The sequence below is a fragment of the Lonchura striata genome, chromosome 7, assembly GCF_046129695.1.
Source record: "Lonchura striata isolate bLonStr1 chromosome 7, bLonStr1.mat, whole genome shotgun sequence".
In the NCBI taxonomy this organism is placed as follows: Eukaryota; Metazoa; Chordata; class Aves; order Passeriformes; family Estrildidae; genus Lonchura; species Lonchura striata.
Genome location: NC_134609.1, coordinates 6,249,265 through 6,264,750, shown reverse-complemented (window position 1 = coordinate 6,264,750; position 15,486 = coordinate 6,249,265). Strand labels below are relative to the sequence as shown.

The 15,486-nt window shown below is 45.2% G+C and overlaps 1 protein-coding gene across 3 annotated transcripts; it reads right to left on the bottom strand.

Annotated features, from left to right (window-relative positions):
• Positions 1-5,838: 5,838 nt before the first annotated feature.
• On the bottom strand, positions 5,839-13,533 carry ADIRF (adipogenesis regulatory factor). Of its 3 annotated transcripts, none has more exons than XM_077784536.1 (6): positions 12,726-13,533; positions 11,933-12,061; positions 10,576-10,655; positions 8,831-9,071; positions 7,261-7,323; positions 5,839-6,410 (listed from the first exon to the last, which is right to left on the bottom strand). In XM_077784536.1, the coding sequence occupies exons 4-6, from the start codon at positions 8,889-8,891 to the stop codon at positions 6,304-6,306; spliced, it is 231 nt and encodes a 76-aa protein (XP_077640662.1). In that variant the 5' UTR covers positions 8,892-9,071; positions 10,576-10,655; positions 11,933-12,061; positions 12,726-13,533; the 3' UTR covers positions 5,839-6,303. The 3 variants fall into 3 exon arrangements, with proteins under 3 accessions (XP_077640662.1, XP_077640663.1, XP_077640664.1); XM_077784537.1 differs by having other exon boundaries at positions 12,957-13,533; XM_077784538.1 differs by lacking the exon at positions 10,576-10,655 and having other exon boundaries at positions 8,831-8,941.
• Between the last annotated feature and the right edge of the window lie 1,953 nt (positions 13,534-15,486).

The following is a 15,486-nucleotide window of genomic DNA, read 5'->3' as shown; positions in this document are numbered from 1 at the left end:
GCCCTTGTTGGGTGATTAATATACCAGGCATAAAAGGGTGAAGAGACATTAATGTTTGTTATGATTTCCTCCCCAGAGAGAGGGCGTGGATTCATCGGCAGAAGTTTTCCATAGCCCAGGAATGAAAGCTTTGTTTTTCCATATCGGGGAGTTGGTAAATAGTGTGCATGCCACAGCTGTCCTGACCAAAGGCTCCAGTGCTGCAGGGGGATAATGCAGGCTGGCACAGCCCGTTGTGAACCAGGCAGAAAAACATTGCATTGCAAAACACTCCGCTGAAGAATTGCTTAAATCAACTCTGTCATTTCAAAACCTTACATAGAAAAGTATCCAGTTTCAGATGATTGTTGCTCACATTCTTTTGATTCCCAGTGGGACTTAAAATTCACGGTTAAAAAAAGAAATGGGAGGCAATAACCCTCCTTTCCAAAGCGTCTGATGAAATATTTATTGTGTTAGAGAAGACTCATAATTTTCTGGTGTGTCATAATTAATATTTTAACCTCTTATTTCCAAGGTCTAGTTCAGGAAAGTATGTTTGTGTCCTTCCCCACTGTCCCCACAGCAAACACTTTGCAGGACCCAGCACAGCCTCCAGAGTCTCGGGCATCAGCAGCAGCTGGTGGGGTTCAGGTGGGCTCACTCCAGCTGCCAAAAAGCTGAGCTGCCCAGCCTTGTCCCCCCAGCTGCAGCCAATGGGATGGGATGTGCAGGATGCAGACTGCTGGGCATGTGGGCCCCACAGAACCCTGGCTCCTCTCACAGGGCACCTTTATGTTGTCCAGCCACACAGGCGCTGACCTCACCCCAAAACACTAAACTTACTTTTTTCCGGGATCACCAGCTTTCCAGCAGAGCTACTGTTGTGCTTTTTCACACAGAACAGAGGGTTTCACTCTGCTGATCAAATAATTATTGCTAAAAACAGGGTGAAAACGTATAATCAACCTCAGAACAAGGGTTTATTTATCAAACTGTTCTGTATCCTACAGCTGCCACCACAGTAGGCTCTAGGAATATGTCTCTTGATGCCAGGCATGGCACTTCATGAACAACAGTTCCTCTGCAATGTCCCTTTTCAGCATTACAATAAAAGCTCTGTTTTCTTCCCACCACTGCCAGTTTTCTTTACAGACCACAAAGTCCTACTTTATATCAATTAAATAGGATATAGAGTTACTGAGGGTAGAGGGGGTTCCCTTCCTCATTTTATCTTCTGACAGTAGGGAAAGGATTATTCACCATATCTGAAAGCAAATTCTACCAGAATATGCTCAAAAAAACCCAAACAAACAAACAAAAAAAAACCACACACACCAAAAATATAGAAGGAAAGTAACAATATTGGTTTGAAACTGACATCAAGTCGATGGTTGTTGACAAAGTTCAAAACAGACCTGCAATGCAGGAAAAAAGAAAACAAACCCAGAAATATTTCAGATAACTCAGACCAGCATCTGACTAGTGAAAATTCTTTGCACAGCAGCCAAGCAATAAAACGTACACATTGTTCCCTGTGACATCCTCAACTACCCATAGCCAGCCTTGTTCACAGGAAACTGCAATTTCCTAGTCCTGTTCTGCTGCTGCTCCAGTTACTGACAGCAGAGAGATTCGTGAAGACAGCAAGACTCAGAGTCAGCAACAGGTTTCTGTATTTGCCGAGGTGTGTTTACATTCTCCCTGGAAATACCCCTCCTCATCCTATCCTAATTCCAAAGTGAAGAATGGTTTCCACTCTCATGCACTCCAGTACTACAAGTACAGCTTTTTTACCACAAGTACAGTTTTTTTTTTTGAAAGTCACATTATCTCATGAGCAACTTCTACAAGCATGGACTGGTATAGCACCAGCACTTTCCAGTGAATATCAGCACAGAAATAAAATTACTGAACCAACCCTTATTACATGATATGGACGCACTGCAGGTACATATTGCATTGCGATATGGGAGAGGAGAGAGCACATCACAACGCTGCCTACACACAGGTAAAGGTGATGTTGGCCTCGCAGCATGAAAACACACAACATTAATATACACGTCACTTTTCAAATACAAAGAGGACCCATTTTCTCTCACTTCATATAGAGCCATGAAAAACCAAGGAGGAGGTGCAGCTCCCTGCAGCAGCAGGCCTGTGACCACACACCATTTGGACTGACACTAGGTCGCACTCCGTGTCACGGTATTTGGCGTGGCAGCAGCACAGCTCGGTACCTGCAGTCCCCAACCCCACAGCTGCTGCCCCACGGCCGCCAGTTCTGCTCTGCCGGGCCCCTCGCCCTCCCCAGCACGGGGCACGTCCCGAGGAGCCCGGCGCGCTCCTCCGCGGGCGGGCCTGGCCCTGCCGGCCGGCCCGGCTGTCCTGTGGGCGGCCCGGCCGAGCCGGGACAGAGCCGAGCGCGGGGCTGGAGCCGCCGAGGCACAAACACAACCCTGCCGGAGCTCAGCCGGCACGGGCAGACACAGTGCCCAGAACCTTCCCCACGGGCTGCAGGACCCCCATCCCTCAACCGCAGCGCCACCAACACTCACCGCTGGCCGTCCCTCAGCGCCGCCGCCCACCGACCCCGCAGCCTCCCGAACGGCAGCCGGCCTACAGCCGGCAGCGCCAGCACAGCTGCAGCAGGTTTGGGTAAAGACCCTCATTTGCCACACCTGGTGCGGTTTGCAGTGAAGGAGCCACCCGTGTGATTAGTGGGAAATAAACTTCAGATGTGAAAGGAACGTGAATTTGTCCTATGGGCAGGAAACCCCAGTGCTGGCATGGCGCCTGGGGGCAGACACTGCTGACAGCCCTGAAAGGGAGCTGGACAACACTGTTCATAACCACAGACTTCAAGGAGTGGCTGGGATATCCTTTCCAACGTTGCTAATCCAGCAATCACGGCTACCTGGGATGTGGGGCCAAGAGTGGCCCAGGTTTTGGCCCACTGCTGCTTCTCCTCTCTGGGGAGGAGAGGCTGGATGGGGCCACCTGACACTGTTCGAGGCCTGCTGAGATGGCATAACCCGGGCAGAGCGTGCAGCCTGCGCAGCAGCTCAGCTCCAGGACATGCCCGTGGCACGTGGGCAACAGCATCCAACACACTGACAGTTCGTTCATCTCCAGCTTTCTTGATCTTTGCCACATGACGGGAAACTACAGCTGCAAAGACAGGTTTCAGAGAGCTTGGAGTCTTGATAACCTTTAGACCATTAATTACAGTATTCACCCAAGAGAAAGATAAAAATCTGGTAAAATCTTTGTGCCCTCTCCCCCCCCACCCCTCCATGCCCCTAGCCTGTTGAGCTGTGAGGAGGAGATAAGGAGGTCTGTTTGCCCCTTGGCCACCCTGGGAAGGTCTCTGGGGCATTGGAGTGGGGCATGGAGCAGAGGTGCTCAGGCTGGGCAGCCCAGCCAGGCTGAAACACGAATCCTCCTTGCTCAGCATTTCATAGCTCAAGCATTTCCAGGCACACCCACCACCAGATATAAGGAAGTTTGAGAACTCCAGTGTTAGATAACTTCACATGTCCAGGGCTGGTGGCACAGGAGCTGCTAGGAGCTCTAGGGATGCCTGCTTTACTTCTATGGAACATCTGGAGCCTTCAGTTGGGATAGGAGGATGCAGTCCTGAGTTGGGTCATGGATCCCTGTGTGATGCACAAGCGAGAGAGAGAGCCCCAAATACTTCCAGACCAAAGAGCACTATGACTAAGGCAGGGACCTTATTTGTGGAGCAAAGTGCTTAAGTTCAGACCTGAAAACACTTGCCAGCAAGTGACTCAGACTCACGGGTGCCCATGGCACAGTGTGTACCCTCAGGACAAAGAGATATGAAATACTCTGATCAGGCTCTTGAAGGAACAAGGCCATCCCTATTCTGGGGAGCAGGAGTCAGGAACTACCTCTGGGTCTCCCTGGCTGGATGCATCAAGTGAGTTCTCCTCTCTTAACTCAGTGGGTGACCTCCAGTAGTCCCTCCAGCCAGGTTGTCCAGTCCCTACCCTGCCAGCGCTGCTGCCAACACTGGGCCAGTGCAGTGGGAACTGACAACTGTGTAGTTACACGGAAGACAACTGGAATAAAGAGATATAAAACTGCACACCAGGAGTCTGCATTCCCCATGAAAAAGCAGGAGCAGTGTCTGTCATGCAAGGGGATAACAGGTTTTATGGTGAAAATACCTGCAAATGTACAAATTTTTTTGTAATGTTTTAAGTGATTTGCAGGCAGAAAAGGTGTGATGGAAAGTGGTGTATGGGTCTGAAATGCTGAGTCTCAAGAGCTCAGACTCTGAAGATTTCACCATCAGGAAGGTAACTGTGAAAAGTACTAAATAATAAAGTACTATTGGGGGTTGCTCAGTAACTGAGAGTGCAATAGTCTAATGCTTTTTCTGTGAGCTTGTACTTGGGTAAATATTTAGGCTTTTAAAGCTTTAAATGACAGAAGCCATTGCATAGGGCATTGCACTGTGCAAAGCACTGGACTATGTTTACTCACAGATGGTCTATTACTTATAAGGTCCTGTAAAGGCTTTCGTTCATGCACTCCTTGTGCAGATTGCAGACAAAGGTGGTCTTTGGGTCCAGCAGAGAAGCAGTCTCTCCTTGGACCAAATTCACAAAGATTGGCTTCCAAAAAGCACTGGACAACCACAGCTCTTGGTCAAGAGGTGCAAGACTGATACCTCAAACAGGCCTGGACTGTCCTATTGCATTGCAGCCAGATGGTTTTGGTCATGCTTTGGGTTTTCTTTTGTAAGACACAAATTATATTCTTACTGAAACAGGCTAGTAAGGCTTCAAAGCAAGAGAGGGAAAGAAGAAAGGAAAAAAAAAAAAAAGAAAGGAAATATTGCCTAGCAATGAGAAACAGCCTGAGGCTGAGTTAAGAGCACTTACTGTGAGTGAGTGGTTATTAGTGCCTTCTGTTGACAGAGGCAGCACTGAGAGGGCATCCTTACTGACTGCACAGCCTCTGATTGCCCAGCAAGCAGCAATCTCAAGTAAATATTTCCATCTCCTAGGCGAGAAGATTGCCCCCTTGCCTGTGTGGCAACGGCTCCATCCCTGCAGAGGCCATGGCTGGCCAGGACTGCCTCGGAGCACCCACACAACTTGCACACAGCGTGCACACAGCCTGCACACAGCCTGCACACAGCCTGCACATAACCTGCACATAACCTGCACATAACTTGCACACAGCCTGCACACAACCTGCACACAACCTGCACACAGCCCGCACATAACCTACATACAACCTGCACACAGCCTGCACATAACCTACACACAGCCTGCACATAATCTACACACAACCTGCACATAACCTGCACACAACCTACACACAACCTGCACACAGCCTGCACACAGCCTGCACGTAACCTGCACACAACCTGCACACAAACCACAGCTCAGGTGTGGCTGGAGCGAGAGCAGAGCACCCTCAGGGTCCTCTAGCACCTCAGTACTGTCACTCAGTTTCAAAAGCAGTGTCCCAGGTGAGCACTGTGGTAATGACGCCAGGGTTTGTCCCCAGGAGACTTAACAGGAGATGTGTTGTGGATGATGGAAACAAGACATTTATTTAGGTGGACACCAGGTGTGTCAGAGAACGGAGAAGGGGGTGGACACCATGACTCTGTTCACTCCCAAACACCACAGGGCTCCTCTGCAGTGCAGGGCTGTTGGTTTCCATCCCTCTGCCAGACTGCAGAAGGGTTCAGTACTCCCCTCCCTTACAGTGACCTCACAGGGCTCTGAATCAGAGAGCAAAAGAGATTAACAAGACACTGTGCAATCCTTCACTGAAAACCCCAGCAAAATAACGAGATTAAATAACAAGATGATCTGAGTAGGGGAAATCTTACAGTACCTTTATTTATCTTAATCTAAAAGTGCAGAGGATGGGAACAAACAAACAACTGACAAGAAATATAACCCCAGCTTAATTTTTGATTATTGGAAGAAGACTCAGTTTCATCACATGACTGTTCTGGTGTCCTAATTATGAACAGTTTCACTGGCTTTGTAAATACACTCAGCAAATGTGGCAATAATCACTGAGCTGTTGTAAAAGCATTGCTAAAACCTTTTCAGCCATGTTGACAATTGTGAGCAGACATGCTAAATTATGTATGTTTTCTACATAAAGGATGAGGAAGACCTTCTGCCTTAAAAATTTGTATTTGAAGAGAACAAAATTATCCAGATATCAAACAGTTTTCATTTTTTTACACAAAGAAGTAGGCAGACCAAAGAGAGTAGCAGACCAAAGAGAGATTTATACAAGCAGTACTGTTGACTTGAATTAGCATCATTTTTTAAATCCACATTTTTTCCCAAAGCCAGACATTGCTTCTGCAGCCTGTCCGGCCACTTTTTCTACTCCATCTTGTGCTGTCTTGGAAGCCTTGTCAAAAGCTGCAAGAGAGGGAACATGGTTTAATACTTATGATAGAAGAGAGGTGTGAAAATGATTAGACTACCAAAAAGGAGTGATATATCTCCAAAAAAGATTCTGGACATTTTGCTGCCTCCTCATCTAACATCAACAGGTGCCCAAGCCTGCCTGCTTGTCACATCCATGGAGCTGTGGAAGGTGTCAGCTCTAAGGAGATACTGCCAGTGTATTTTGGCTTTCATGAAGTATTTTAGACCCCAAAATTGATAATACTTATATTGGCAATGACTCATACTTATTAAACTGTTAAAAAAAAAAAAAAAATCAGCCTAGTTTTTAGTTTAACTTGTTCCCAATGCCCAGCTGCAAGATGCCAACACTTGTTTGACAACACCTTTTCACCTGCAGGATCAGTAATGTTCGACCCCAGCTGCTGACCCTGCAGCTGCTGGGATCCAGTGTAGAGCTGCACCTGGACAGACCCCTGCCCTCAGGGCTGGGGTGGGGGGAGCAAGATGTAACATAGAGTTACTTAATCCTCTAAAAGAAGAGCTGCCCCACAAGTTTTCTAAATAGGAAGCCAATGTCTGAATGCTGTGCGTAAGACTCGGTGGCCAGGGAGTGTCAGTTACAGTCTGCCAGCACGTGTGGAGCTACTGAGCAACAGATCCTGCAATCCTTTTGTGAGATTTATACAAGTTGTTATAAAATTGTTAAAGTTCTTACAAAATGTTAAAGGTTATACAAAGTGGTCACTGAAACCAAGGACTTTCAGGCTGAGAACACCTGTGGGACAGAAGAGAATGAGCACGGGCCGCTTCTGGCTTGTGTTGAGCTGCTCCATCTTGCTTTGAACGTCATTGCTCCTACCTTTCTGGCTTGCATCTGTAATCTGGTTGACTGCATCCTGAGTGGCCTGTCCCAGTGTGTTTGCTGTAATTAAAGGAAAACAAAATCAAAATCCTTTCCAGCTGTTTGCATTTCTGGTTACCAGAATTCCGTACGTCAGCAGCTTTCTGCACGCCTGCAGCAGGCTGTGCCCCTGGCAAGTGCCTGGGCTGGTACAGAGCTGAGGCTGTGCCCTTCACAGGGCACCTGGGCACTGTGTGCTGCCACAGCAGCTTGCTCCGAGATTAGCGCTCACCTGGCACCTTCGGTCAGCCGAGCAAATCAACGGCAGATAAGCAGGAGATAAGAAAAGATTAGCAGTGAGTTGGAATGATGACATTTAGCTGCAAGCTGCTTATTTAACATTGCACTTGCTTTTATTGATTTTTCTACCTTATTATGCTTGGGGTAGGTTGGCCATCTAATGTGCATTTTCCCTATGGGCTGTTTGGGAGCAGGGCCTGTTCTAAAACAGAAGAAAGTGCATTAAACAGAGTTGGACAGGAGAAAGGAGATTTTGGCAAAGATATGAGCAGAAGAAGAGGAGCAGAAACTAGAAACATAACAGATCAGCTCTAGAATATAAAACATTAAAAAAGTGAGATGCCTTGCAATTGTGAAATAGCTGATAGTTTATGAAACAGTGAAGTGCCCCTCAGTGGCAGGAATATATTCAGGATGCAGGAAAGACTATTTGGTTTTCCATAAAGGGGTTCTGTAGTGTTTATGGGGCTACTACACATTTGTCCCCAGATGTATGGAAACTTTCTGTAACTTCAATATAATCAGTAACTTTACTCCTATATTTCAGCTATACAAGGAAGTGTTTGCAGGACCAGAATCGAGAACCATAGATAATCAAATTATACACTACCATGAAAGAGCAGCAAGCAAACATGGCAGGGAATATATTATAAAAAGCTACTATAAGCTGTACACATTTGACAATTTTTCATTTGAAGGAAAACTTTTATGCTTTGCATTGAAAAGTTGGTTTCCAATGCCCAGTGCTAATGACCAACAATGCTTGGCCTTAGAGCACGGGCATTGCTATGACAGAAATGTGCATACAAACCCTGCAGTCTGGTGATCAATGCTGAAGAACACAACAGAAACATATCCTATACATTACAAACTATCCATTGCAATCAATTAGTTACATTACCAGAAGACACTGACAGGCCAAATGGCAAATGTTAATCAAAGCTTAATCCCAACATAATAAAAGGAGAGCTGATTAAAAACCACCACAGAGCATGAAAAAGACCACCCTGAGCAAAAGGCTTCATTGGTCTAAAAATATTAAATTTAGCATTTTGGAGAGTGATAAGAGTTGGACAGTGCCCAGGAGCCACACAGGGAGAAGTGGGTGAATGGGTTGAGGCAGCTTTGAGAGCTGTGGCTGGCCTGTGGTCTTCTCTGGTAATGGCCAAAACTTGCAAAGTGAGGAAAAAAGAGGAAGCTGTGTCCTGCTAGCACCAATGCAGGTGGATTGTGGTATTTGGCAACTAAGCCCCCCTCCAAATATACAACAATAATTAATCTTTCTTACCAGCATCTTTTGCTGCACCTTCAGCTTGTTCCTTCAGTCCCTGGAAGCTTCTACCTGACATTGTGGCTTCTGACACCTGTTGAAGTCCTCTCCTTTGATAAAGTTGAGCACCTGGTGATGTATAGCACACTATGTGATAGTGTCCTGACTTGTTCTGGTTTTATACATTTGCCAGGAGACCTGCTGATTCTTTTGGGGGTGACTGGTACAATGGGTGGAGTTCAAATCTGAAGAATGAGAGCTGAAAATAGAGAAAAGCTGTTTATTTACCCTCCCTGATGAGAGGGTGTGCCCAGATTGAGATTTTTGCTCCATCACACTGTCTTTGTTTATTAATTTGTGCTGTCTGTTTTTTTATAACCAAAACTGCAAAAAAACCTGTTCCACCATCACAGGCAGAGCAAAGCCACTGAACTGAGCTTTACAGAGTGCTGGAAAACTACTGAAGTGCAGTGTGTGGGCATGGCCAACTTTCGTCCCCGCCAAGCTGACTTGCTTCTCCTTCCTTCAGCCCCTGAGCAGATCCTCATGGGAACAGAAACCAGCCCAAACTTGTTTCTGTTCTTAGCAGTTTTAATCACAGCCCCCTTTTCGTGTCAGGTGGGATAATGTTAGATGGTGAGAACTGTGATTTATGTGCATTTTTATAAGAAACTGCTAATCTGGTCATCTTTCCAGTTGCCTGCTCAAGGTGGATTGCAAATCCCATCATCACTGAAGGCCTTGCCCGAGTAAGGCAGGTAACCAGTGCCAGCACTAGCAACTCTCAGGGAAAAAAAAAAAAAAAAAAAGAAGCCAAATTAGCAAACCCACATTTTCCTACTGTGGCTTTGTGGTAAGATTCTTTTAGTTCAGAAATTATGTTTAAACTCACTTCCTTTCCTAGCATTACCACATTAATAAAAGTTTCTGGCTTTAACCTCTGGCATTTCCCAGGTTTCCACTAGCCTTTGGAGTTTATATTTCCTGCCATCAATCCCCAGTACAAAGGTACTTTGCACAAGTAAACTATTGGCAGAATCAGGAGCCAAATGGCTCTCCGGTTTTGTGGGGTTTGGGTTCCTCATTGCCATTTTCTGGGGTACAAAGTGTCTCTGTTTGGATGGCCACACTCATACCCATATTTTTCTTCCTGAATAAAGATTTGTGTTGGTAAACAGGCACAGATGCCACAGATGAACTAGGGTGGGCACTGACAGTTCTCATAAGTTTAGGACTTCATTAGTACCCAAGTGAGGAAGAGTCACAGAAAACAAGGTTCAGAGTATTCCTCTGCTGCTCCTATTCCGCTTGTCATTTCAGAGAGCTCTTGTCAACTTTTGCACTCCTCCTTTATTATTTCAAACAGCAATCCTCTTTCCCCCTCAATGGGTCAATGAGACTTTTAATTATATATTCACAGCAGGTCTCTTTTTCAATTCCTTGCTGATTTCTTTCCTGGAATGATTTTCTTACTTGACTTTGCAAAAACTCAGATAAAAAGACACCCAGTATTGTGGGGCTCTGGCATTTTTTTGGAACCAAATCACTAACAGAGACCTACTTATTTTTCTTGCCCAAACCTGAGAACACAACCACACAAAGCCACATCAAACACGTGGATTTCAGCTGTTCTCAGCCCATTAGTCAGGTAGATTAACTTTTGCGTGAAGTGTTAGTGAAAGGAAGGAAGAAACTCTCTGGAATCCATCAGGCAGCTTGTCACAGCTCAAGAGAAGATGTGCCCAGGCTTCAGCAGCAGATACCTTCCAGATGCCCTCCCAGCTTGTTTCCACTGCTGGTTTTCAGTGCAAGGGCCCTGCAGGTGCTGGCTGGGATAGTCTGCCTGAAAGGGACACCAGGAGTGTCAGTGTCACCAGGAAAACATTTAAAACCGAAGCACACTTACATCAAACATTAAACATGCACCTCATTAGAGCAATATTTTATAGACTCCTAATCAGTTCAGGTAAATATTGCTCTCTAATTCTGTTCTAATACCTACCTAGATTTCCCCAGCTCCACCTCCAAAGTTGGTAACTCATTCCATGGTTCAAACTCAAAATCACAGCTGTTTCCAGCTGTCTGCCAGGGTCTAAAATGCTTCTGACCAAGGCCTGGAACCTCTAAAAATGTCTGAGAGACATTTTGAGTTCCCACACAGGTGACACTCCTGTCCCTTTTTGGGGTCCCTTTTCGGGGTCCTGGTATTATTCTTCCAAGTAGAAATCTCTGTTCAGCATTTTGGACTGTGTCTGAGTCCTTGGGCTTTTTCTCCACATTCTGCACCTCTATAATCTGTTGCTTGTGATGAGCAGTTGTTTGTGTTTGGGGAAAAAAGGTCCAAAACTGATTATTTAAGTACTATGAGTGCTTCACAACCCATGGCCCTGAAAATAGTTGGCAACTACAAATACGCAGCCCAAACAGCAATGAGTTAAATCCAAAGGGGGAAATTAGAAATTGCTCTGGTTTCCTTTCCTTTCACACATCTTCTGTGGCAGCTTTGAGCACCCTCTCATATATCAGTGACATGAACCCTTCTGCTCTATTACATAATGAAGGTCAGAAGTAATTAATCAGAGCTACAGCTTATGTTTTACACATGAAAATGGGCAAGTGTGGTTAATGAAAAAGTATTGAAATTTATTTGGGTTTTCTTAAATTTTAATTTTACCAGGGTTGGGATTTATAGATAGGCGTGTTGTTCATTTGCAAGGTAAATGCAATGATGTGTTAGGGCTAAAAAGTTCTACACAGATCACTCCAGAAGTTTACAAAGTGTGCAGTGTTCAATATTCATGGCTGCCAAAGGAAACTGATATTAGTGTGGAAGGGATGTGATGATTATGCCATGAAACAGAACTGTTTTAAGAAATGCAGTGGTTTGCTTATAGATAATTATTGTAAGTCATATGTTAGTAATTTAGGAGATCAAACTAAAGTTGTTCTAATTAAGCTATATTAGCTGTTCGGTTCAAATATTGATATACAGTTCTGGGAGAAAAAAAGGTTTAACTGATTCTTCCTTTACACAGGTGGTAACATCCTCCAGGAATTATCAGTCAGCTCTGCATCAAAGCAGGAGATCAACATAAGGCCAGTGCAAATGGAGTTCTTTACCTTCTACTTTTTCAGTCTTGAGATAATATCCAGGTGAAGTGTCATGTTTCTACTGTCATCTTGAGAACCTGAAACCATCCTTAAATATGGCACTGCTTTGATGTCTCACAATATCCTGCAGATTCAGGACTAGAAAAGAAAACAAAAAATTGTCTGTTTTTTAACTTAGAAAGGCTAGGAAGATGAGAAAGGATTGACTCCCACCTTAAAATCTGGCATGGAACTGGGGAAATAAATAACTGGTCCTATCCCAGGAGTGACTGTCTGGGAAAGCTGAGGATGTGAGCTGGGATGCAAAGTCTACAGGAGAGCTGTGTACATTTTCTAGGCACACTGAGAGGAAGGAGTGCTATGCGCTGCCCTTCTGGCACACAGTTGTGCTGCTCACCCTAGTTGGGTTTAGTGGGAGAGGAAGGGTGCCTTGCATGCTGGGATCCACGCAAAAAAGCAGTGCCAAAGCTTGATAGAGAAACTGTGCTGCTTCAAACTCGCATGGGTGGGGGTTTGTCTGATATTCAGAAAGGACAATTTTAATCTGAGCTTTTTCTGCTATTGTATTAACAGTATGGAGTATCTTCTTGTGATTTGGTAGGGTTTTGACACATTTATGAAAAAGGTAAACTGAATTTCCATGTGTCAAAGAGGTGAGAATGTGATTTTATAGAGAACAGTATTAGAAAAACAGCCCTTCAGTTTTTAATCGGGTACTCTGTGAATTCAGTTTGAGGACATGCATTATGCAGACACAAAAATAGGACTTTCAAATCAAGTTGGATTTTAAGTGTATTGTTACCTGATTTGCATTTAAATTAGTGGAATGCTGTTTGGGATATTCTGTAGAGAGCCACTGCTTCCTCTCCTTCATCCCAGACAAACATCTTTGAAAAACCAGGCCCTGCATGCCCTTCAGCCCTTGGCTAGGACATAACTGGGGGGAGATCACAAAGGCTGTGAGCTCTATCAGAACAAATCACTCAATAAAGCTTAACTGCAGTTTTACATGGAAAGGAAGTTTTGCTGTTACCTGGAGGAAAAAATGGTTTTCAGCACTTTATTGGTCATTTGTATGGTAAGGTTGATGCAACACTTGGCAGCAGCTGTTCCTGGCTTGTTGGATCCCCTCAGAGGTCAGAGTTCAAGTGACCAAGTCCTCACTGGGGACAGACGGTGGTCACACTCTACTGGCACTGGGTGCTGTCTCATCACAGTGGGATTAAGTTAACAGCTTGTGTGACAGTGGTATCACATGTACAAAGTCCACTTCAATAATTCACTGTGTGAGATCAGTAAAAGAAATTCTTGATTGCCCAGATCATGACCTGTCAGCAAAAAATGATTTTTCTAGTGTTTGCATCCCTCAGTACTTACCTGGGGCAGGGGGTCCCAGCACTTCCATAGTGAAAGTACCTTCTCCTGTAGGATGTTTCTGACACATCTCCTCCATCATTCCACTTTTCACTTTCCATCCATCACCTCTCATTATACTTGTCTGAATACTCATTGAAAGCATAGACTTCCTTTCAAAAAAAGAAACATACATACAACAAAGATTAGTTGAATAATTAATAAACAATATTTTGTCTCTTTAATCCAAGACCCATCTACTTCAAAAGAAGCAAGAAACCTTTCTTACCTCTGACAAATGTGGCTCAGACCTCTGGCTTCTGCTTCCCACAGCTGGGTGACAGCCAGTCTGAGGAAGGGACAGGGAGGAAATAGAGGCTCACTGAGCCATTGCATGGGCACAGCACTACCCTGTTCCCACTCACTGACACAGGGTACTCATGTGTGAGGAAACTGCATGTCCTGGTGTCTGTCTCCAAGATTTGGGACTGCCTGTGCAAGATACATGAACACTCTCTGGGCTTTGACTGCCATGGGACTAGACCAGATCTTTGCAGGGACTGCACCTGCCTGGGCCCTGAGCAGTGCTCTCCCACGTGAAAGGCAGGCAAGTGCAGAGGCAGATCTTTAGGAAACATTCAGACACTTTTGGTGCCTAAATGTTGGGCATTTAGTGCTTTCAGTCTCATAATTCCAGATACAGGTGTGTAAATACTGGGAAAAGACTTTCCCTCCCACAGGGGAGGAAACACAGAGAGCTGCACGCTGCCCTCCCAAACAGCCACATAGCTCAGTGTGGCAGAGATGTGGCATGGCATTCTTATCTCAGTAATTACCATTCTCTCCTGGTTTAAGCCCTTGGAACCAGGGGCCTCTCAAGCCTGCTTGAGAGATGGGCATATGGGGAGCAGTTTACTGCTCCTTTGAGTTACAGCCTGCTCCTGCCTCCCACACATACCCTGCTTAGTGATGGCATTCACCTCCTATTTTTTTGCAAAACAGTTTTTTGAAAAACACTTCTGTTTGTATCCCCATAAAACAAAACTTTTAAAGCAAAGCTTTTGAGCAAAGGGTTTTTCTGTTCCTCTCTAGCGAGCACCGAGAATAGACTCCAGTCTCCTGCTGCTGGCCATGAGTATCTCTTTATGTCCTCTTACCTTGGCCTCAATTTTAGTTACTCTGTTTAATTGGCAGATACTTGCAGGACATCAGAAAAGAGTATGCACATATCAGATACATCTTCCTTTGAGGTCCTTGTTACCTCTGCTAGAGCTCTTTCTTCCCTTTCTGTGTTGAGATCAAAGATGCACTGGGATGGAAATCCTGTGGTCTCTGCAAGACAATGCTTTACACATGCCTGAGAGGGGCTGCCAGCACACTTGCTAGATGCTTCTATGCCCCAGCAAGTCTCTTCTGTAATACCTTCCATAGTCATCATCATGTAGCAGCTTAATGAAGATTATTGGTCTGGTTTTGAAGCAGTTTAAATCTCAACAGTTTACACTGGCTTCTCTTGGATTCGTGGGTGTTCTTCCTGCAGGTAAATAGCTCATTTTTACACCCATACCTACTGATGTGCTTTAAGCTTAGTCCATTATTTACAGCAACATTTTCCTGCTCTCTACCCTGGTGAATGTGGAGGGTGTCTCACTCAGCTGCCCTCACTCAGCAGCTGATCTGCAGCCTGAGCGAGTGCTGTAACCGATACCAGCTCCGTGTTCGTGGTGCCCCGGGAGATTCTCCTTTGGCACCTGCCCTCACACTCACGCCTTTCACAGCAACCCTGCCCGTCCCTGCCAGCAGCACTGCAGTTCTGATCAGGTCAGCTGGTGTCCATCACATTTCTTTAATTACCTTCTGGCAGCTTGTTACATCCTGATGTCAGGACAGTTTTCTGGTGCAAGCAGTATAAACTGAGCTCAACATCACTTTCACATTCCTTTAAAAAACCTCCTTTCATCCAACATTACCCCCACATTCTCTCTTAAACATGGCAAATATTTGGTTTTCAGCCCTGAGAGACAGAAAGCCAGCCTACCTACAGTACTGTTTTCAGAAATAGAATTTCTCATGATTCTTCATCTCTTACAACATGATTTAAGGCCCTTGCAGTTTTAGGTATTCTAGTACTACACTTTTACAGGAAGAATGCATCGGACTGGAAGGATCCACATCTAAAATGTGCAAACAAAGCCGACAAGACAAAAAAA

Excerpts from the sequence above, each read along its gene's own strand:
- ADIRF (XM_077784536.1), bottom strand. The coding sequence starts at position 8,891 with ATGTCAGGTAGAAGCTTCCAGGGACTGAAGGAACAAGCTGAAGGTGCA. Across the intron at positions 7,324-8,830 it reads AGGTGCAGCAAAAGATGCTG|CAAACACACTGGGACAGGCC; the intron begins GTAAGAAAGATT and ends CTTTAATTACAG. Across the intron at positions 6,411-7,260 it reads TACAGATGCAAGCCAGAAAG|CTTTTGACAAGGCTTCCAAG; the intron begins GTAGGAGCAATG and ends CCTCTCTTGCAG.